Raw genomic sequence first — 24,060 nt, forward strand, 5'->3', positions numbered from 1 at the left:
TAAGCAAGTAAATGCCACAGTTCTCTAAATCTGTTCAGATCAAGAAATAACCTCATCCACGTATTGGATGACCCGAAGGTCGGTACATTTTTAGAGTTAAATGATAGCGTAGGTAATCTATCATGGCTTGAAAATATCACATGAATAAAATATCCGAGGTTGTGTTCTTTTGACAAAGGCAAACAAACAACCTTCAGGTTAAGCGGTCCAGAACACAACTGGTTATTTAAACAACAAGGCGTCCATGAATAAACCAGCATTTGACGACAGACAGAACAAAGGTACAAAGATAAAGATTTCATTTATGTCCTCAAGTAAAAGAAATGCCTACGATGTTTGTACCTTACCAACAGCAAAGACTTTGATGAGTCAGAATTAGTCTTTTTGAAAATGAATGATCCCTTTCCTCTCTGTTGACTCCACAAAACATCCTGATGAGTTCAGGTTGGCCTTTCTTCTTAATATAGAAACTGAATCTTTGCACGTCACTTCAAGGTTTCCACTGCTAAAACGGCAACACTGAGAAATTGGGTCTGGAACTTGAAGTAGTTAAAGAAAAAAACTAAAACTACGGCAACCAAGCAATTTTCAGAAGGAAATGGCATTACCAGTGGTGATTGCTATTGCTCATACTTTTGGTTTAGAGACTTAAACTAAACTCTAACCATTTGTATGAAACATCTAAGTGATTTTTGTGTGGTTATCTGGTACGCAATATTTCACCACTTCAACTAGCAAAGCTCCGATGACTGGCCTTAGATGCATAAAATCAGGCCCAGATTTTAAAGGCGTTGATGTCATGTCAAATATGTGTCTTTGTCATACACAATCATCAGGGACCTCGTCCCACCCAACCGGTGCCGCGATCTCCCACCATCTGCTGGAGGAAGGTCACCGTTCTTTTTCCTCGAAAAACTTCTTGAATATGCGTGCTTGCAGTATTAAATAATCTTCTCTGTGGCCAACGCCAGTGGCCTAATTTCATGCCATTGACACAATTCTCTCTTCTCCCAAAGCATCTATTCCCCACCAGCAAAACATTTATGTTGTGCTTCGCCTCATGTTTCACTGGCGTCTGTATTGCGTGATGCATCTGTCTGTTCGTCTTCAAGTGGAACAAATGGTTTTTTCTAAAAGCACGTGAAGTTTAGAAATCTATAAAAGCACTTATGCTAATTCTGCTCTGGGAAAAAAAAAAAAAAAGTGTACGCAAATCGAAAAAATTATTTAAGAAATTAAAACGAATGATTTTATAAGAGCAAATCCACTAACGTATTAGCTAAAAATTATGTGTTATTTTTTGAATCGTACAAATAATACGCAACTTCAAAACAGAGCAAACCTGGACAAAAGGCACAATGGAAACTAAATAGGCCTATCTTGGATTTTTTTAAAAAGCATAAATACGAAGCGTATAGTTTTATGAAAGCACGTTACTTCCTCTGAGAATTGTTTTGAGGTGTAAAGCAGTTTAAAGCATGGTTTTTGCAGTCATTTTACATTGTCATAGCAACGACTTCCTAAAATTAGATACACTTTTACACAGAAAAAAGGTCAGTAAGTGACTTTTTTTATTTCACGCAAAATCGTGCTACAATGCAATGTTTACATCTTGTGGTCGTACTCGCAAGTATTTGCAGACATCGCTACAACCTGTAAGAAAAACTTGAAAAATTCATTTCTGTGGTGTTAAACATTATACCGCAGATACGCGCATTGCATGTTCCTTTAGTAATTGCGGTCCCAAGGCAGTGTGTAACTGACCTGTTTTGCTCGAGCCTGACTGAACGCATTTTCCACCTCCGTCCCGTTCAACACAACCAAAGACAAAAACAACAGTTTGAATTTCAAGTAAATAAATACGCTCTGGGGATCAATCCTGGATCTCTGTGACAAAGCGCACGCTCTGGGGCATTGAACGAGACATTAAAGCCTACAGCCACATAGTGATTACTGCACAAAAAGACCTTTCTCTGGCAGCCTCTATGACTCCAGGCTCTTAAAGCATGGGTTTTGTTTTGTACGTTGAGTAATTCCACGCGAGCAGGCGACACCTCTTTAATTTGCGTATGCATCTCTAATCCCAAAACAAACACTTTGCTCGTCTTCATATTCTCCGCAGCAAAAATACGGAAACTGTGGGCTGCAGAGCAAACATCGAACGCAAACAGTTCATACACAGCGAATTACAGTGATGCGCTTTCATACAGCGCTACGTGCTTCTCGTTTTCAAAAGTCTAGCATTTTTAGCAGGCTGCGGACATTTATTTATTTTGCAGATGCTGTATTTTAGATCCTGAAGCTAATTCCGTGATAAAACACACAGCATGAGTCTGCACACTCCGTGGACTCCCTTGACTAAGAATATTTTTCACTTAAAAGAACAGAAGATCTCATTTTTTATTCATTTTTATTTAAGGATCAGATTCAAAGGCCTTCTCGCTGGTATGAACATTACCATTGCCTGGATTAATTAATTTATTCAAAAACACATGAATTAATAAATTAAATTCACTCATAAAATTACTTGACACAGCATGAATGAGCATGTTTATCATTAGAATTCATATTTTTAATGTACTTGTTTTAATGATTATTAATAGCTTAAATAAACTATTAAAACTAATTAATTTTGTACTCTTTTTATACACACACACATATAAGTGCTGTATAAGTGTGTTTTTGTTAACATAAAATGTGTACTTATGTGTATTTATAAGGCTATTATTATTTTATATAAAATACACACACATGCATACATTTAAGAAAAATACATTGTTAATACATTTAAAATATTTAGAGATATCACTTATCAAATATCAATTATATTAATAGAAATATATTTATTTTGGATGTGATTAATCGCAATTAATATTTGAAAGCACTACTATGTGTGTATTTTTTTATTTTTTCATTATTATTAAGGTTGTGTAAGGAAATATTTCTACCTGACAGTTACACCACATTATATTTTTAAAGTTAAAATGAAACTAAATAATTGGTTATTAGTTAACTATAACTAAAACTTCAACTAGAATGAATAAATGAATGAAAATAAATGTCAACTCAAATAAAACAAAACCATTTTTATTTTAGCTAATCACCAAGGGATCATTTTTCACAATTTATTTTAAATTGATGTACCAAATGGAATTAAAATTATTAATAAAGGTTACACATATATATTTATATAATAAATAAATCTAAAACAACACTAAGGTAACACCGATAAATAAAAAAGATTTTCTAAGAACTTGGCACTCAATGTTTGAGAACTTCAATAAAAACCATACAGCAAATCACTGCAGGATATAAGTGGTGTGCTGCAAACTAACATCAGCAGTTTTGTTACAATATTAAAAGCAAAAAAATGATCCCTGGCCGGTATTCAGCTGCACTGTAAACTGGAGCGACAAACCTGCATGTGCATAATGTGTGCATCTCAAGGTAACGAATACAATAGAAGACAGAGAAGAAAGAACACAGAAGCGAAGACTCGTGCATTTAAGAAAATGAAATCTCCTTTTATGAGGCTATCCGAGATGCACGGGTCCCTGCAGTGTAGAGAGCACAGAGGCGAAATTAACTGCAGTAGCGTTCGCTTCGTGACAGATGGCCAAGCGTTTTTATGCACGGATCTAAAGGATAAGAACCCACATCATAATTAATTATTTACTAAATATGTTTTTCTCATGCGGATAATCAAAGCGAGCCAGCCAACGTGAAAAGCAGCGAGAAACTGTTTCATAAAACCTAAAATCTCGGTCTCCAGCGCCCGCGTTTGTCGTGTTAACATTCAAGGCAGCTGTCTTTGACATCTTGGGGCGCTTGTAGTGGTGACTTAATAATGGATCAAAGAGGTTTCCGCGCCCTGATTGGCCGAGTGTAAACCCACTTCAAAATGGCAATCACAACATCAGCCTGAAGTATATCATTCTGTCTGAAGGGAACCTTGCCGTTCTGTCCGGTTGATTGCAATCAGTCACAGTGGTAAGCACATTAAAACCATCATAATCCCAAATAGCTGCCTAGAGGGATGTCAGATGGATCTGCTTTACAAATTAGGTGGCACTTGTGCTCCACTTGCTTAGTGAGTGGAAGCCTGCAGAATATAATGCACTGCGCTGTTAAAGCATTTTCACATTTGGTGATTAATCGAAAGGTGCGTCGCAACTTTTAGGACTAGACAGAATTGCCAAAATAGCCGGAAAGTTACATTGCGTAATGCCCAAAAGCGTCCACGGCTCTCTATAGGGAATAGTTTCCAGATCTGCGACCAGCCAAGAGACGGTCTGAGTCTAATAAATATGTAGCGTTATTATTGCAACGAGGAGGACAAACGGCAGATGTATCAAAGCGGCTCGCTGTATTTGTAATGAAATGAGTTCGGCATTTAGTCGTCGTCAAGCTGATATTAACCCGCAAGACCTTCTTTCTTCCGTGGAACGCAAAAGGAGGTGTTTAGCAGAATGTTCGCGCCGCTCTTTTTCCGTGTGACGTGGTGATCTGGTTCCGTGTTGATCTATCGGATTTGGCTACGCACGAATTCGTGAATTCCATAAACAAGAGAACTGTCAATTATAAATTTATTTTAAAAACTTTCATTTCATTCCACAGCCATGCAGTGCCAAAAATGTAATTATGAAGCTAATTATGAGCTCTCTTTTCCAAAAAAAACTAATTAAACAAGTAGTAGTTTATGGAATCGTACATTTTTTAAAAATTATAATAAATAAATAAATAAATAAATCACTTCACAGCCGCCATCTGTTGTTTGAGCGCAGAGATAAACTAAATGTAATTAACAATTATTTTGAACGCCTTTAGAAGCGTAAGACGCGACGCAGATTCAGTTGTTTAACTGCAGGCAGGTGGGCAAAGTTTTCCTGGTTTTTACACAAATTGCTTTAACTGTTTAAATGGATTAAAAAGATTAAATGGTTTAAACGATGCAGATAGAAATGCACTGAATTATGAAAGGAAGGTATTTCTCTTCTCTTTTTAATCTAAACTGTGCTCTAGGCCACATTATTATCACTAGGCTTAGCTGATTAAAAGTGTTACATATTTTTGGTTATTTAGGTTTTTTTTTTCATTGCATAAATTCTATATGAAAATGTGAAATTCTGCATTCTAACAGAAATACAATGAAGTTGAAGGAATAAGATTACAAACTAAAACCTACAACTGAAGAAATAATAAAATAAAATAAAATGAAGTAAATGAAGCCTGACATACATATACACATATATAAATATATTTGTATTTATTTATTTTTTTATGTATAATTTCTACCAAAATAATTCTGCTTTCATTCTAGTTATCCGGCTGCCATGTAGAAAACATCCATTCTTATCATAAAAATGTTTCGCATTTCTCATGTGCATCTCTCACTCCAGATGGAGGTGATGGGCTCATTCTAAATATATGATAAACATTATGCAGAGTTTGCTAGATTAAGGGATGACACATCTTACCCCACTCATGTGTACTCTTTAAAGATGTAAAGGAAAGTGAGATCATAAGAGATGAGAGATGATGATGAAATATTGAAAAACACAGATGAAAGAAAATGACTAATTTAAAATGACTAAACGCAAGATGAAATACCAAATCTATCTCACATCTCTAAGGAAAATGCCGACCATTATGACAGAATAATGACTGTCACAGATAAATTACACTTCAAAGCAAAATAAGTTAAACCCCCGAGGCTGCAGAAATCTGCTCAGAGTCATGTTCATGTTAATCAGCTAGCAAATCCATTTGTGCAAACCGAACATGTTATATAACCAATTATTGCACTTCACAACTGAAAAATAATGAGATTATATTGCTGATATTTAAAAACCGTCAACGCATCAAAAGTGTCTGAGAAAACCGAAGGTCGCAGCATCTGATTGGTCAGCGCACTGAGAGCGAAGTAATGTGGCGGCACAGGATTACCAGAACACCAAACCAAATATCTGCCTCAGAAGATTAAATGAAAACATGAAAGACGACGGCTAAAATAAGACGCCAATAGATGTGCTTTATTCCAAATCAAACGTGCCATGCATAAATGTGATTGTACGAAGGCAGCCTAGTTGACTACTTAGCTTGATATTTATATAACTGTCAGATCTGGGTCATTATGACAAGCCGGGCATCAAAGTCCCTGTAACCACCAAGCCACAAAAGTGAGTCCTGGACATGCACCAACACACACACCAATAAAACACACACCATCTCCTCCATCACATCAAAGCAAGATGGGCTGAGACTAAAAAAAAAAATCTCACAGCATCACCTACTGTATCACACGCATATAATAATTATTTCCTACCGTATTTGTTCATTTATTTGTTTAAAACCTGTTCTAAAGTAACACTTCCAATTCTTCATTTATTAATAGTTAGTAAGGTAGTTTTATTTTATGTATTGATTAGAATAAGGTCATGCAGAATAAGGCATCAATATGGATTTAATTAGCACGGCTAATAAGATGCATGCTAATAAGCAACTAATTGATGAAAAATTAAGTGTTACTGATTTTTGTAAATACGATCAGTGTCAATGTGGGACAGATCTGAAGCGTCCCCATTTACTCTAGTTTCCAAAACCTGCATAACAAAACAAGACATTTTGGAAAAATATACCAGTGATTTTTGTCTGTAAAATCAAAGCCAATGAGATTGAGTGTTGTTCTGAATGCCATTGACTATCATTGTATGGCCAAAGAGTGGTCATTTCTTCCAAATCTCTTCTTTTGTGTCCCAGGTTTGGAACAACATAGTTTACTCACCAATCCAAAACCTGTACAATGTTGCTACAACCCTTTAGTAGTTTGTTTCTTTCTTTCGTTGAACACAAAAGAAGACATTTTTTTGTCAGTGAGATTGTTTTGGACCAAATTGGGGGGAAAAAAATGGTAATTTGTTGCAAAATATCTTTACGTTCCATTTTTGGAACAACATAATTTTCACACGGTTGCAATTTTCTTCCTTTTGTGGAACACCAAAGATGATTTTTTTTTAAAGACATATTAAGCGTTTTTTTCCTATACAATAACAGTGTGCGATGGATCCTACCGACTATCATTGTAAAGAGAAAAACTGTTCCAATTTTCATCCAAATATCAGCTTTTTGTTCCAGATTTGGAAAGATCATTTATTCACCGATCCATAATCTGTATAATGACAACGTTTTGCATCTCTTTGAATACCTGTTCTGCCATTAGTAACGCAGTCAAATTACACAACTGTTAGAAAAGTCATTAATCGAATAACGTGTTTTAGACGGAGAAATTTGTAACAAAAATCACACAGTCGGATACAAATCCCAAATATGGAGATTTACAATGTGTAGTACTTAAGGTTTCAACAACAAACCCACAAGTCGACGATTAAATTAAGTTAACCGCGAAATAAAAATCCATATGCTTTCTAACGCCAGTCCATCCTTGCACTCCAATGACCTACTCTTTCAATCATTAAAATGAATTTATTACACTAGCCTCTGTGTTCCTACACCACTGACACTATTAAACGCCTGCCGGACAAGTTCCCCAAACCCTGATCTTCAAGCAGCCAGTCAATATTTACTCAGTCAGTCCACCGATCTGCATCTCCCTAGACACAGCCATTGCTTGCATCGAGATATTTTCTGCTTTCACTTGGGAGTTGGGGATGTTTTCCAAAGCACTGGCCCGGGGGCTAAAGTTTGCTTCGCACAAGGATGAAAAACACTGCAAATGTGCTATAAGCATTGTTGAAAACTCGGCACTGTAGACCTAGAGACAGGTGCGCGTCCTCGCATCCCGCGACTGTAAGTCAACATCTGTGTGAGAGATAACATCATTCCTCCCATTCACATGGGCACTTCCCATCTTCTCTTCACCACCGAAATCCATTGTTTTTAAGAGATGCCACCTTATGGCAAGCCATTTCAACATTCGTTCCTCAACGGTACTAGCATGTATTCCAATAATCAGGAGCATCTTTTACAATATCCTAGTTGTTACTTGGTATATAGCTTTAATAGCATGTATTTACAAGACACTATTGTTTATCCACATTAGTAACACTTCTAATCTTATTAGTAACAGTTGTAATAACCAGGCAAAATGACTACTTTGTAGTTTAATGAAAATGTTACAACCGGTTAATGCCTATTGAATTGCTAGCAGTGTTTTAGTAGTATCATTTTATATTTATATTTTTAACTAGATGCATTTTTTCCTTTTTAGTTTAATTTTATTCCTATTATTAAGTGCTTTAGTTTTAGTTTTTTGTCCTTTTACTAATATTACCATTGTTTTGTTGTTGTTGCTGCTGTTGTTTGAAAATAAAACAAACCTTTATGGTTTGAACTTAAAATTGATTCCAGTTCGTTGCCAAGGCAACATTTCTAATTTCTACTTTGTTTTAATTAACAATAATAACCCTGAATATTACAAGGAAAACTTGTATAGATCAGCTATGTAGCTATACAACAGTACTTGATTCAATAAAATAGAATAGCCTTATAAATTAATAGTTTCTTGTAAACTAGAACAGTTTCAGCAACAAAGTCTGATCACATCTGATCTGGAGCACAAATAAAGTGTCACTGGTGAAATGGACTAGTTAACTGTCCCTAGTGATAGTGACTAGTGGCAAAATAATACGTTCTACAATGTCTTGTGATACTAGTAAACATTTTGGCTTACTTACTAATCTATAACATGAAAAATAAATTACATAACTACAATACTGCTAATGTATACAACTAATGTACCTAATAAGTACTATTAACATAATGTCTGCTACAGCTGACGAGTTAATTGTCACCGCAGTTATTGTGGCTGCTAGTAAAAGACTAGAATGTGTATATATTAGTGAGTAACTTAACAAATATGAGCCTAATAAATAGTTCCTCCTGAAATTTAAAAGATTATCGCAAACATTTGATTGTCAGACCACGCAGCTACTAGTAAAGTACTGCTGATGGACAGGCTACTACCATAAACATTGGTAACAATAGCCACTAACGCAGAGGAATCAATGTTAACTCGGCTTGCCACAGCCTCCGTGCAATTTACGAGATCAATGAAATTGCCTTCAAATATTCGCCCAGTTCGCCCATGGCGGACCCGCGGGCCAAAATATCTCCGACACGGGGCGGAACACCCCCCAGCCCCCTTCCCCTCCTCTCGCGCACGATCCCGCGGTCCTCAGAATCCAAACAAAGCTCAGATTTCATTGACATGTTTCTCTGACAATCCGCCACATTTTTTGTAAGTTCCGTTGCCGGGAGCGACGACGGAACGTTCGCGGCGGCTTCAATCGATCACCGCGGCGCTCACGCGCGGGATCCGAAACGCACCTTTGTGTGTGAACAGGCTTTCTGCGGGAATAACGAGCAGACAGCAGCCCCAGACAGCGGAGGGGTCGCTCTCGTTCGCACGGAGAGACGGCGGCGCGCTGATGTTTATCCTCACCTTGCTTCACGCACTTCAGCCGGAACGGGTCTTTGCAGTGCTTGATCACGGCCAGCACATCCCTGATGGTGAGCCCCGCCACCGGTGTATCGTTGACCTCCAAGAGCAGCTCGTCCTGGGACAGCTTGCCGCTCTGGATGGCCACCTTACCCTGCTTCACCTCCCCAAAATAAGGGAAATTGCCGTTCTCGGCGCCCCCTTTCAAGTCGAACCCCAGCTCGCCTTCCTTATTCCTGCTGAGCACCGCTTCGTGGACTTTGTTCGTCCAGTGGTTCTTCTTCTTCAGACTCTTTGACATCGCTGACAATTGACGACTCGCCTACCAGTGTGCGGCTGCTGGACGGCACCTCATCCCTGCCCCGGTGTGGCGTATCGCGAGTCCCGAGGCGCGCTCAGATCCTCCGCGGCTGGCCGCTGCTCGCAGTGTCCATGTTGCATGCGGTGGAGTTGCGCTGAGAGCTGCAGCGGCAGTACGCAACTGTATGGAGGAGCACGCTCGCTTACACGCTGACTGCCGAGTGACCCGGATGTGATGTCTAGGAGGAGGCAGGAATGCTAGTGCAAGACGAGCGTGCATTCCTCAAAACGGGCTTCGCGCAGAAGCGAGCCTTCAGCCTCGGACGGGAAGAGAAGGAAGGTGCGCGACCGGAGCCCAAGTTCATGTCGAATGCAAAATTTGATTTAAGGCAAATACATAGGTTTGAAAGACAAAGGTGCCAAGGATAATTTGATCCTGTGTGACTTTTTTAGGTTTTATTGCAACATTTTTGATTTCCAGGTTTATGGAGTCGAATCAAGGATTTAAGTGACGACAAACATAGATTCATAAAAAATATGTGCCTTTTTGTTTGTTTGTTTGTTTGTTTGTTTGTTTTGCAAATTATCGTGTTGTAGTTTTTTCTTGATTTCCAAGTTTGTAGAGTCGATTTCAAGATTTGATTCAAAGCAAATGTATAAGAAAAAAACTTGCAAAGTTTGATCCTGTGTGGGGCTCTTTTTTTAAACAAAATATAAAGTATTTAGATTGCAAGATTTTGTTTATTTCCAAGTTTGTAGAATCGATCGAGTCAGTTCAGAAGATTTACTTCAAGAGATATCTCTCGATTCTTAAGAAAAAAATTGCACTTTGGTCTTTTACGGTTTCTTATAATATATATATATATATATATATATATATATATATATATATATATATATATATATATATGGTAATAAGACAGAGGTGCACATTTTCAACTGAAACAAATTGAAAAAGTCTATTCCTCTATGCTTTTTTTTTCTTTTTAACGATGTGCTGAGTGACTGAATAATAAATCAAACCCTTATGTTTGGTTCCATGATTGACAACATCTTTGCGTTTTCTATAAAACACTACATTATGTGTGAAATCTAAAAAAAAAATAATAATAATATATGTGTGTATATAAAATATATATATATATATATATATATATATATATATATATATATATATATATATATATATATATATATATATATATATATATACACACACACATATATATATATATATATATTTATTTAATTTTTTTTACATTTTTGCATGTATAGAGTCTTAACGGTCAGAAAAAGTCACCGAATAAATCTCTGAAAGAATCTAAGATAAAAGATTTGAGTTATTTGAATCAATACCCACCACTTATCTTCTATGATGTGTAATCAAGGTAATGAACACAGTCCATCTTATGTTAGGCCTTGACATGTCAGACCTTTGAGAAATCGGCTCATTCAGAATTCACATCCAACTCTTCCGATTAAAGTTTCGGTTCTTTTAAGAATCGACTCACAACCAGCTAGTGCTAAAGCGCATTTAGAACAGTTTAGTATAAATCAGACCATTTATATTAAACGTATCCCAAATGTTTTCGCACTATTTAATAAATACATCACCTGAAGAAAAAAAAATGTTATCATATTTTTTTAAATACACGTACAACTTTGCAATTCAAGGACGTTTCATTCAATTTTAAGGAGGTAAGTTTATGTATTGAAGGTTTTACAGTAAAGAATGAAATTATCTTATCCCGTGAATCTCACATATTCAGCAAAGATAGATAAATGAGATCAGATAAAACGAGAGGACCATTTATCATAATTAGATCATGCAAATTATATGCAGATTAAAGTGGATAATGTGTTCAACACAATATTGTCTGGATTAGGATTACACTTGTTCTATTTCCATCCATAAAAAAGGGGCTATATTTATTGCTGGACTCATTTATAGCAGTTTTATTTGGCACATATTTTACAGCCAGGATATGAGAGCAAACAATAAAAATGTATATTTTCAATTTGCATCATTAGTTAGAATCCTCTGGTAGTTTCTGCTACCAAACAAGGCAACCTTTTATTCAGCAGTATAAACCGATCCTTAAAGATATTGTGCTATAGCATATGCAACATGCCAAAATAATTACATCCATTTACCCTCTACATTTGCCATCAAGTACACAGAGTGGATTAAAGTTGCTAAAATAATCAGTCATCTGTAAAGCATAACAGGCCTTTTAAATGATCGGTCTTTACCTAAAAGAGGAGACATCAACTGCTTTGTGTTTGATCAAACAGACAGAGCTGTCCGACCCGGACATTGGAGATCCGGTGTAGTAAAGTATGGATTCTTTTGATCAGGTTCTCCATCCCTTTTCTCTTTCCTTCCACTTTATTAGCCGTGTGTTTGATCTCCCAGAGAGCCTGAGAGATTAGTCAAATCACCTATATTTAAATCCCTATCTTACCTTAAAATAGAGCCTGCATGAGCCACATGGACAATGTGGATGAGCTAATGCTGCGTGTCAGCTGTGGTGAAGGCTGGAGGTCGCTGCCGTGCGGTTTTGTGTCAGAAAACGTGAATCCAGATTTAGTGCAAAGAATTGAACACAATTTAAAACGGCTTTTTAAAAAACAGAAAGACATCCTTTATATAACTAGGAACAAGGTGAGAACATATAGATAGGTAAGAGATAGATGGATATTTTAAAATGGTAACAAAGAACCTTTGACATTCATAAAAAAAATTCTATTGCAGTGGCCACAGTTGCAAAAAAACGGGGTCTTCTAAGGATTTCAGAAATACTATATCAGAAAGTTATATATGCCTTTAAATTTTAAAGGAAAAGGTTTACACTATATGGGTAGTTGACCAAAAAAAATTCTATGGTGTGACAGGAAAATGTAAAAATAAATAAAACACCACACAAATAACATGGAAAAAACGTATCTTCTTTCTTAGTTACAAATAGCATAAGAGAGGTTTATCTTCAATGTTTTAGGGTTTTTTTTTTTATTTTCCCATCACACCATAGGTGACAATGATACGTCAGCCACCAACATACAGTTTAATATGCTGAACCTTTTCATTTTTAAGTAATGTTTTTGATTTTGTGTGTTAATTTTTAAACATTAATATAGTTTTTATTCATATTCCAGGTTTAGTTATGTTAGTTAAATTAAATGATGCCTCTGCAATACAAATGAGGATGAGGTTCTTTCCTCTCAAAACATTGTTTTAAAATTCTGTTTAAATCCTGTTTTTCCCCCTAGAACATTATTTTTAATTAACTTTTAATTGTTTTAAAAAAATAACTTTATATTTCTATCGGTAATTTTCTTTTTATAAATCTTTGCAGCAGTTTCCCTAAAGTATAACTAGCCTACCTGTTATATATGACACACATCTATCATGTGAAATCAGTTTCTGCCTGTCCCTGTCCTCGCCACAAGAGTGCAGTGTGTTTCCATGCTTTAAGCAAGAGCACTCACAGCATATTCCTGTGGGGGTGTATTGATTTATGAACATCTCACACACTCCCAAAACCTCTACTTCAAGCAAAAACACTCTTGAATGTGTTTTTGTTTGCATATGACAGTAAAGGTCGCTATTTAAAGAACATTACGGTATGGACTATTTGCCCAAAAAGTGAAGAAAAAAACAAAAAAACAAAACACTCAAATCTTATTTCAGGATGCTGTTATGTCAACAGCATTTTTATTAGCAAAATAGTGAATATTAGTCAATATTTGTTCCCATCCAATGAGAACCTACATTAAAAAGGGATGTGAATTTTAAAACCATTTAAATTGATCATGTTACCATCAGAAAAGACTCGTACTGAGGGCCTCTATATGACGTTACATTGTACAGGTTTGTCAAATCGTGTCTCGTGTAACATGGGTACGTGAACCTAGTGCAAAAAGGAAAGGTTTACAGGAATTCTGAAGAGAAGTTCTTTGGTCCCTTTTAATGGATTCAAAAATGGTTCCCTTTGATCAAAAAAAAAAAAAAAAAAAAAAAAATGCAAAATGTTGACCTTTTGCCAAGTTCTCCATTAAAACAGTTCATGATCTGCAGGTGCAGAGGAACTAATTCATCAGCAAATTTCAGGTTCACCACAGTTTTTCCATCGTTCCGAATCACAGGCAAATCTGAAAACACGCACGCTGGTTATGACGGCGGCGCTCGGGTTTTCAGAGCTATTCTGACATGCTTGGATTTTTCCCCATTGAATTCACAGCAAAAAATATCTGTTTTTCGTAGTTTAGACTACTGTTGAACAGATGAAAGCTGCGTGGATAAATATCAGCTGGCTCTTATTTAACATGGCTGAAGTGGGAAAAAAAAAAAAAAAAAAAAAAAAGCACTGCAATATTAAATACAAGGCACATGACCTTAAAGACAGAAAGCGACAGAATGATGCTCCCAAAATCCCACTGAATGAAAAATAGCCTTTAAAAAAAAGGACCTGTAAAAGTCAATGTCTAAAAACTGCGGAAAAACTCCAACAATTACAGTTGTACAAATATTTTACACAAAATGCTTTTTTTTCTCTCCCTAAAATACAGTTAAAAAAAAAAAAAAAAAAAAAAAAAAAAACTAAAATGTTTGGAGAACATAAATTATAAAGTTAAGTAACGCATTCAACATTCAGGTTCGTGGTTGACCTTCCTCCTGCTCCGGTTCTCCCAAAGGTTTCCCATTAGGCCACTCTCACACTGTGAAGGGGAACATGCAGCGGATAAATAAACGCTTTCACCCAAATGAATTAAAGCTGAATGTGTTGTGCTGCTGCTCACCAGAGAGACTGCTCGTCTTAGAAGAGCCCGCAGTCCTTAAGGTTGTTTTTGATGATGACGTCAGTGACTGCGTCAAAGACGAACTGCACGTTCTTGGTGTCTGTGGCGCAGGTGAAGTGGGAGTAGATCTCTTTGGTGTCCTTCCTCTTATTCAGGTCCTCAAACTGACACTGAATGTAAGCGGCTGCGTCCTCGTACGTGCTGGATCCTTTTAACGCAATTAACAGAAATACACAAAGTATATTATATAGAAGTTATACATTTCATAATATTATAAAAAGAAAAAGGCACTTTTTTTGATTAATTGCATTGAAAATAAAAGTTTGTTTGCATTGTATATGTACTGTGTATATTATGTATATATATATATATATATATATATATATATATATATATATATATATATAGTATATATATATATATTTATATTCTTTTTATATTCATACACTAAAACAAAACTTATTTTGGATGTGAATTATTGTAATTATTTGTTGCCCAGCACTATTACTATTATCTTATTTGTCTATAATACAAAATATTCTGTAAAATACTAAATATTAATATTATTTACTATATCAACCATTTAAATTATAGTCAAAAATAAATAAATTGAAGTCAGGAATTGTTCGGGAAGCGGTTCATACCAGTATACTCCGGGAAACAAATAGTAAGAGGGCTTCTTTTGATCTTATCGTCAAACAGATCCTTCTTGTTGAGAAACAGGATGATGGACGTATCCGTGAACCACTTGTTGTTGCAGATGCTGTCAAACAGCTTCATACTCTCATGCATTCGATTCTAAAAAAAACGGGACATGAAGCATTGTTTAGGAGGAACTTTAAAAGGCAGTTTCTGTTTGTGCAATACTTGTGATGCTGACACAGAAAGATCTTGTTTGAGCGCTCACCATTTCCTCATCTTCAGCCAGGACCAGGTCGTAGTCACTGAGAGACACGCAGAAGATGATGGCGGTCACGCCCTCAAAACAGTGGATCCATTTCTTCCTCTCGGATCTCTGGCCGCCCACATCAAACATTCTGAAAGAACAGGAGACGTGGGAGGTGAGATGCACTCTGGGAGAGCCACACTGAACACAATGACACTTACTAGAAATTCTGGTAAAAACTAGTTTGAACTACGTATTACTTTGATCAGACAAGCTTATCAGACCAGACTACGATAAAAAAAAGTGCATAAACGGATGACTCGACCGAAAGCGGGCACATGAATCAACAAACGTCTTCATTTTCTTTAACCGTGGATGGCAACGCTCACTTGAAGTGAAGATCCTTGAAAGTGAAGTGGGTCTCTACGATACCAGTCGTCTTCACCCTGGTCCTCAGGACGTCTTGCTGAGTTGGGACATAAGAAGAACTGGATATTCTGTCCAGGTCATTCAGGTAACTAGAGAAGGAAATACATAGATTTTTAATAACTTGACTCAGCTGAACTATTTAATGAGTTTAAGGTGAAATTCTTTCAACAGGTTCCGTTATAAGCATCCTAAATTTAAATTCTGGCTCAAAAACCTTACCCAATCCAACCCCCCCCCCTCTCTCTCTGACTTCATTTCCTGTCAGATTTAAACTGTCCTCCCAGTAAAATTAATACAAAAGAAAACAAAACAAAAAAAGGGGAAAAACCATTTTAAAAAAATTATCCGTTTCCAGTTTTCCACTATTTGCAATACGTAGTAAAAACATCAGAAAATTATACCCTTTAATAACCCTTTATAATGTTTAAATGCGAAAGTATTACCATGCAGACTTCTTTCAAAAACAGTAGAATAATCTTACTGACCCCAAACTTTTGAACAGCGGGATATATTCATTTAAAATGTTTCGATTTCCTAAACACGTCTAATTTTTTTTTTATCATGCCATAAAATTGTCTATTGTGAATACGTCTCATTCATCTGGCTTGTATGCAAAAGGTAAGGGTTCACAGTATGCTTGGAGAACACAGGACAAATTTGAATTTTTGAAAAGTTTGCATAAAGCATATTTGAATCATGGACCATAATGGATGGAATAATGTCAATAATAACTCGATGTAAACGCAATGTCCACACGCAGCACACGAACCACTGACGTGTTCAGCAGCCACAATGGAAATGCAGCTGGATTATGTGGAGAGCGCAAAGTCATTATGTGGGGAAACAGGCTGTGCAGGAAAGAAATTTTTTTTTAAAAATGGCACTCACTATGAAGCCGAGTCATTGAGCTGGTACTCTCTGGAGCGGCTGAAGCAAGCCTGAACCCCACCATCCTTCCACAGACGCTGGATGATTCCTGACAGCTCGCTCGTCATGTATCCCTCATCCGCAGAGCCGGCCAGAACAAACAGCTGTCTTGCGTCATCCTGCAAAACAGCCAATCGAATGCATCTTGATTTCCTCTGATACATTAGAATTGCATAAATAAGTGACCCGCATTTAACCCTACTTTACATTAAAAGCAGCAACACTTACAGCCCGCCCAGGATCTTCAAAGTCAACCTTCAGGCGGCCCATGGCCCTTATGATGGCAATGATGGACTGGATAGTGTTGCTGTAGACCACGGCTCTGTACTGCTTGCACTCTTCCTCTGAGTAGCCTGCTTCATGGATGATCCTGTGGGAGACGAGACAATAGCATTCATTTGAGCAATAAAGCTAACACTTCCTGGCAAGTATAGTGAGAATATAGGCCGTGCAGAGCCCCCCAAAAAAATAAAAATATTCCCTGTTGCTTAATACTAATGTCTCAGAGTGTGTTTAAAATGCTCAAAAGTTATAAAATCCTGACAAATGCAGGGAAGTCCCTTAATAAGCCATGTCCATAACGGAGGGATTATGTAATTCGCATTTAATTTAAATAAACACTGCTATCGCTTACATCCTGCGTGATTTCCAAACATTACGAAACTAGGATGACATAATAGGGGTTGAAACTTACTTCATCTGTTTGACAATTGTACTCTTTCCAGATTCGCCAGCCCCTGCGAAAGAAAGAAAGAAAGAGTGTGTTAGCCAGATGGACACACACCCAAGCATTCCAGATCCTTCCCTGCTCCATAAACGAGTATGAGGATCTGGCTCTGAAGGATCAAGGCTTTCGTGGCTTCTGCCAGCTCAGCAAAAGTATTTGTTAGTATCAGATTGAACGGGAGGTTGCTTTGATTTCACCACAAGTAATAACTGGGTGGGGAGAAGACATTATCAACTTGAAATTATATAGTCACGTTGCATCCTTGCCACTCATATGATGACAAACAAGTGATATAAAAAAATAAATAAATAAAGGGAAGTGAGGGGAAAAACTGATGTCATGGGAAACGTCCCGAACGAACAATCTATGAAACCGAGATTATTTAGCCTCATTAAGTGGATATTTTTTCACTCCTCTGTATGTTAACAAGAGGAACACAAGCAACCGGTTTTAACAGTCAGCAGTGAGGAAGTGTGTAGGTGTTAATCTTAATGGATTAATTAAACATCACCTCACTGTGATGAGATTACAGACAGGCTTTTGTAAACAGATTAGCTATACGTTTAGAAGAGTACGTCAGCGCAGGTTTGACTATAGGTGACAATAAAAATATTTAAAAATGGTTACTTGAAATGAGGTATTTCAAACAGAGGTTCACTGACCCCAAAGGGAAATGCAAAAATTTAAGGAGGAAGAAAATTAATGGCTGTCAAACATGTTAATAAATTTAAAGACGTTATACATTTTTGAAAAAAATACACTAAGTTTGGGGACAACATGTTTTTGCTCTGTGTTCTTGAGAAATGTTATTCTCACTAAGACTGCATTTATTTCATCTTGTGAAAACAATAATAATAATGTAATACTATTGTGTAATTAAAAACATAAATCTATACATTTATATAATTTTGGTTGGCAAATCTGAATATTTAGCATCAATACATCAGTCTTCAGTGTCACATAATACTTCTGAAACTATCTTCAAAGTTAAAACGATTGTACAGCCTAATATTTTATCTTTTATAACATCCTTGCTGAATGTCTCAAAAAAAATAAAAGAATGAAAGAAAAATAAACCCTAAAGAAATAAACTAATGTACATTAAAAACAAAAAATTGGGGGTCCCTGGAACATTTCAGAAAAAGGCTAGCTGGTCTATAATTTACCTACAGTCAGGAAAATCTCAAAGCTCCCATACAGCTCTCTGCCTTCCGTGAGACTAGAGTTCATCCGTTCACCAAGCAAACATTTCAATTAACCATCTCAGTTGTGGTTGAGGACGTCCCCGAGGGAGGACGTCTCTTTCTCTCAGTCCCAAAGCACAAACACAGCAATTAGGCCACATCAGCATCTCTCTCACAGATTCAAACCCTACCGCGAGGAGACCGAACACAAGAGCACTGCATTTACCCCAGAGACCCCCACACAACTCCCACACGACTTGATGAAAGGCTTGTGGCGCCTAATGTTCATCCACACTACTAATCGTTCTCCGACAAAAGCCATAATGCTTCCTGAAATATCAACGCATTCATAAAAGATAATCAATACTACTTGTCAAAGATTTAAAATGCAACGAACTTTCTCCTCAAATGCGGCGTTGGGTTCAAATTTTTCATGCAAATTAGTGAGGCTAACCAACAAATAAGTGCACTGTGCTTCACAAGTGCCTACAATATTTGATAGTTGAGAAAGGACTTTTGCTTCTGTTTGTCAATGCGATGATTTTCTGCCACGAAACGCTTCACCCTACGTAAAAATTTCAAACCGTACAGATTATTTTTGAAAATGATGCCCACATTTACACTTTTAAAGTGCAATACAACTTTCATTATTTAGACGATCATATGTCTTTTTCATACTAATATTTACATTCTTTTTAGACAATCATTTAACTGATTTAATCTAATCTTGTCATAGCACTTGCATTTTATTGCTCTGTTTTTGATTGCATCCATTCAAAATTTGTAAAATCGCTTTGGATAAAAGTCTGCTAAATGACAAAAAAATAATAATAATAATATAAATATAAAAATACTAAATATAATAAATGTAAATTTTTTCCTGCTAAATGCTACTATTACTCATAAACCTTCCAAACTAAAGCCAGAAAAAAAGTTTAAGTTGGTGGGCCAAGCCTGTTTGCTTAAGTTAAGCGTTGGTTCAAATCCTTAAATCATAAGCATTAGCAATTACGTCCATGCTTGCTTTATTTCTGTTTCTGATGCCACATACAGCCCTCGACTCCCCAAGCACTGGTTTCACCTTTTGTTTGGTCTCCTGCGGCTGCGTTTATGATGCTGTAATTTGAACTGGCTCTTTGGTTCCTGGGCAACCGACAACAACTGTCCGAGCCTCACGATAAATACGCTCTATGTCATAAAGACATGCTCATCCTTACCAAACTACAACATTTTGATACGCGTGTGTGATGCTCTTTCACTCCAGCAACAAAATTCTTTGAATAACCACCCATGAAGGTGCTTTCTCTTCACAGCAGTTGATTTATTCTTAGTAACAACCCTTACAGTCAACATTTGTGCCCTCTATAGTCTAAACAGGAACTCCAGCCTGTTTTACAGCAGGCGTAGGGACATATGCTGTTGATTCGCAATGCCAAAAAGCAAAAAACCCAAGAAAGGCGGCACACAGAGGGCGCATAATAAATAAGCACATAAGGGGAATCCGGTTAACTAGATAATGAGACACCGATTCCCTAAAGTTTGATGACGCAAGGGCAGGTTTTATGTCCTCTAACAATTTAGACGGTAAATAAATGAGGGACCAATGGGAAAATGGACAATAAACCGATCATTTAATTGCCAGATCCAAGCAAAAAGCTGACCATGAGGGATCTAGCATACCAAAGCTCTTCGAAATGAACAAAACTGCATGCAAACAGCACCAAGCGCTTCTCTTTAGGGAGCCTAGCAAATAAATATTACGTTTAGGCCGCACGCACCATCGATCAACAGGAAAATCAAACAAAGGTTTCAATCGGCACAAGTGAATAAATTGTTCGGCTTCATTACTCAATGTCAATGAAAAAATACTTGCACACAAATGCTGGAAAAGTACAGAAGAAACATATGCAAAACAGGAATCGGAAACTGAGAAACAAGTGGCCTCTATGTAAATCACAACGAATTAACAGGTCAACTGCTTTAAAGTAACAGGAGGAGAAGAAGAAAAAAACCCGAACAACTGATATTGTTTATATAATCTGCAACTGCATTCAATTGTAAGACTGCGCATTTAAAAATGTCATAGGCAATGGCAAAACTTAAAATCTATAATTATTAATATTATGATAGTAAACTCTAAAAGGGGATATCCATGGTCTAAATTTAAATAATTAAATAAACTAGCTGATTTTTACACATTTAGTGTAAATTACATAATACCTAAAGAAAAACCTACATAAACTAAATATAAAATAAACCACATATTCACGTTTAGGACAGATTTGTAAAATCACCAGGACCACTTTTTAAGCCCATCCAGCATCATCCTCTCCAGTTTACTCTAAGCACCCAGCAGGACCCTACATATGCACAAGCTGATTTACCCCAAAGCTCATCCAATTATGATAATCTATCAGATCCATCTCAGTAAATCGGGCAGTTCGGATTAAATTAGTCTAAACTAGTCTTTTGTTGGCCGGATTAGCGGAGAGCCGTTTGCGTCTAACTGGCCGCTCGGCGAATATGCAAACCAGTACTTTAAAAGAAGTCAAAGCCCAAATGAAACACGGAAAACAGGCAAATAAAATCACCTACTCGAGAATTCCGTTGCTACTGTAAAGAAACAAAAACTAAACTCTTAAAGGCGACGTTAAATGACTACTATAGTTAACTGAGGGGATTAGCTTTGCATGCTAGCCGAGACACCAGCGCGGTAACTACGGAAAGAAAAGTTTCTAGCGTCCATAAATATGCACTTGACTTTTTTTATTTTCCTCTCACGGTTTGTCGAAATGTTAAATCCAGCGCTATCGTGTCTTATATGTGCCGTTAGGTTAACTTATCCATTCACTAGCGGAGCGGCTAACTCACCCAGCAGCAGAAGCTTGACCTCTCGCGACGCTTTCTCTCCATCATCGCGCAGGTTTTTGTCAATCATTTTACTCCTCTCCTGGGCGCTCTTGTCGTCCGAGCTCAGGGTGCACCCCATCTTTTCGGAGTTTCAAACGAGTATCAAGCGATGCGAGAAGTCGAAGAAGCTAAAAAACGCGAGGAAGAACGAAATATTATGCACCGAGGGAGCCACCCCGACGTCTCACGCCCAACTCTCTCTCTCTCAGCGCGCAGGCTCTTCAAACTCGAGTTTTCCCAGCGCTGGAGTTTCTCAAGTTAAACAAACACAAAAAGGAGAGAGTCTGTAATCAGTCGAGTGCCTCGACGGCCATGGTTGATTAAAAAATGAGGTGAAAATCGAGTCATTAACGCCCCGTCTCGCGCGCCGCGTCTCCCGCCGCTGTTAAAGTGGCGAACAGCTCGCTGGAGTTTCCTGTTTCTTTTCATACATAAATCCCCCTCCTCGGCCGCGCGCCTGGAATGCACGCTCCCGCGCTCTCGCGTGTGCGCGAGGGTGCGCGCATATCGATCCCAGGTTGCTCTGGAGTCAGTGTTCACTGTCCAAAAAATCAATTCATGACATTTCTGAAAAGATTAATACGCTTTCAAAATATTTAGGCCTAATAGATTTATACAATATTTCATTTTGTAGATTTTTAATTATTTATTTGCATTACGTGTAATTGTAGTTACGTAATGTTTAATGGAATTTAAATGACTTTTTATTTTTATTTGTACGATTTATATATTATTAATTAGACATTTATTGTAATAAAATTCATACTATTTTATTTATTTTTGTCTTCATGAGCATTATTCAGGCATCAACTGTAATATATTTTCTAATAAATGGCATTTCTAAAAAGATGAATGGTAAAATAATTCAACTAAATTACATTGTAATTATTTTTATTTCATTGTACAATTTATAATAATTATTTATTTAATTTAATTTAAATTTTATTTATTTGTATTTTTGTCATTATTAACATTATTTAGGCATTAACAGTTATGCATTATTTAATTTCTGAAATGCTTATTGTTTTAAAATATTTAAATAATTTACATTATTAAAATACTTAAAATGCATCATATCTTTTACATTATATATATATATATATATATATATATATATATATATATATATATATATATATATAATTTAATGTCTGACAAGCTTAATATGATTTAAAATACTTAATATTACAAATTTTTACTGTCATTTTTATTTATTGACAGTACATTATATATTATTATTGTTTGTTGTATACTTATTTTACCTACTATGTATTTCTAATTTATAGTTATATATTGTGTACAGACTTTGTACGTATATTGTGTACACAATTTTCTCCTTTTTTTAGTGTCTGCATAGGTGGGTGAATATGAATAGCTTATGGAGGAAATGGCTCCATTTGGAAAAATGAATGAGGCCACATCTGGTCGGTCGGGTCACAGGTCTAACCATATTCAAACAGATTCAGATTTAGGAGATTTTCTTATAGGTGGCACATGACCATACAAAAAAAAAAAAAAAAAAAAATTAAAGATGAGCTCATACATAAGCTTTAGAAATATTATCATAGCCATCCTTATTATTTTACATACTATTTAAATTTCAAATGCCATGATCATGCAAACCAATGAGCAAAGTTTCCCCACATATCCGTGACTACTGTATTTTCCTAAAGAACCACAGTGGAAGGCAGCGAGCATTCAATCCATTTCAAATGAGAGTAATCGTGGCGACCGAACATTCATTACACTGATTTATACTGTGACTCATTGTTGTGACTTTAGAATAAACATCGAATTACAGACTAGTATTAGTTTTAGGCAAAACTACTCTTGCAGCCATTAAACACTGTAAGATATCACATAGTAAAGTCACTGAGGCTTTACGTGCTTATAGGGTTATTTGTCTAAAAACATAAAAATGTATATGCCTGACATGGATAAAATGACATTTATATGAATGCAATAATGATATAATCTAAAAATTTGAATACAATCCATTTAAATTGTGTTTAAAAGAACAATGTGACGATATTTTGCACCAGAATGCACTCTTGTTTTCCTCAAATCACAGTTTAGTTCAATATTTAATAGCAAAAGAAGCCTGCGTTTTCATGTATTTTAATGAAATACTTAAAAACTAAAACTAAAAACTAGGTATATGGCAGATTGAATTAATAAAGAAACATATTTTGCACTGGAAATCGTATGCATCTTTATGATAGTGGTGAGATGAGACAATGGGGATAATTGTTGTTTCTGCAGCATGGTGAGACTTGTTAAGCTCGGGGACTGATTGCTTGCTGTGCTGCTTAAATGTAGAGACACTGCTGAGACAGGACCTGGGGGGATAAGTGTGCGCACGTGACGGCTTTTGATTACGTTGAAGGTGCGCTAGGGTTTGCTTATCTTTGCAGTCTGTTTTATTTAAATGAATGATGCG

At 36.5% G+C, this 24,060-nt stretch overlaps 2 protein-coding genes across 2 annotated transcripts in view; both read right to left on the minus strand.

The window, feature by feature from the left end:
* magi2b (membrane associated guanylate kinase, WW and PDZ domain containing 2b) overlaps window positions 1-10,578 on the minus strand; it is a 77,545-nt gene extending 66,967 nt beyond the window's left edge. Inside the window, 1 exon segment of the mRNA XM_043228343.1 lies at window positions 9,461-10,578. Within this exon segment, the coding sequence (XP_043084278.1) occupies window positions 9,461-9,758 (298 nt within the window). The 5' untranslated portion in view covers window positions 9,759-10,578.
* A 2,861-nt stretch (window positions 10,579-13,439) lies between these two features.
* On the minus strand, window positions 13,440-22,039 carry gnaia (guanine nucleotide binding protein (G protein), alpha inhibiting activity polypeptide a). The gene is made up of 9 exons (XM_043227514.1): window positions 21,582-22,039; window positions 17,494-17,536; window positions 17,028-17,169; window positions 16,761-16,918; window positions 15,833-15,961; window positions 15,465-15,594; window positions 15,202-15,355; window positions 14,558-14,765; window positions 13,440-14,476 (listed from the first exon to the last, which is right to left on the minus strand). Exons 1-8 carry the CDS (start codon window positions 21,697-21,699, stop codon window positions 14,575-14,577), a joined length of 1,065 nt encoding a protein of 354 aa, XP_043083449.1. The 5' UTR covers window positions 21,700-22,039; the 3' UTR covers window positions 13,440-14,476; window positions 14,558-14,574.
* Between the last annotated feature and the right edge of the window lie 2,021 nt (window positions 22,040-24,060).

Source organism: Puntigrus tetrazona, chromosome 25, assembly GCF_018831695.1.
Source record: "Puntigrus tetrazona isolate hp1 chromosome 25, ASM1883169v1, whole genome shotgun sequence".
NCBI classification, from domain to species: domain Eukaryota; kingdom Metazoa; phylum Chordata; class Actinopteri; order Cypriniformes; family Cyprinidae; genus Puntigrus; species Puntigrus tetrazona.

What these genes read in the sequence shown, in the direction of transcription:
- gnaia (XM_043227514.1), bottom strand. Translation starts at nt 21,699, where the DNA reads ATGGGGTGCACCCTGAGCTCGGACGACAAGAGCGCCCAGGAGAGGAGT. An exon ending in ACAATTGTCAAACAGATGAA is followed by an intron (nt 17,170 to 17,493) that starts GTAAGTTTCAAC and finishes CGTCTCCCACAG; the next exon opens with GATCATCCATGAAGCAGGCT. An exon ending in TTCAAGGATCTTCACTTCAA is followed by an intron (nt 15,595 to 15,832) that starts GTGAGCGTTGCC and finishes CTGTTCTTTCAG; the next exon opens with AATGTTTGATGTGGGCGGCC.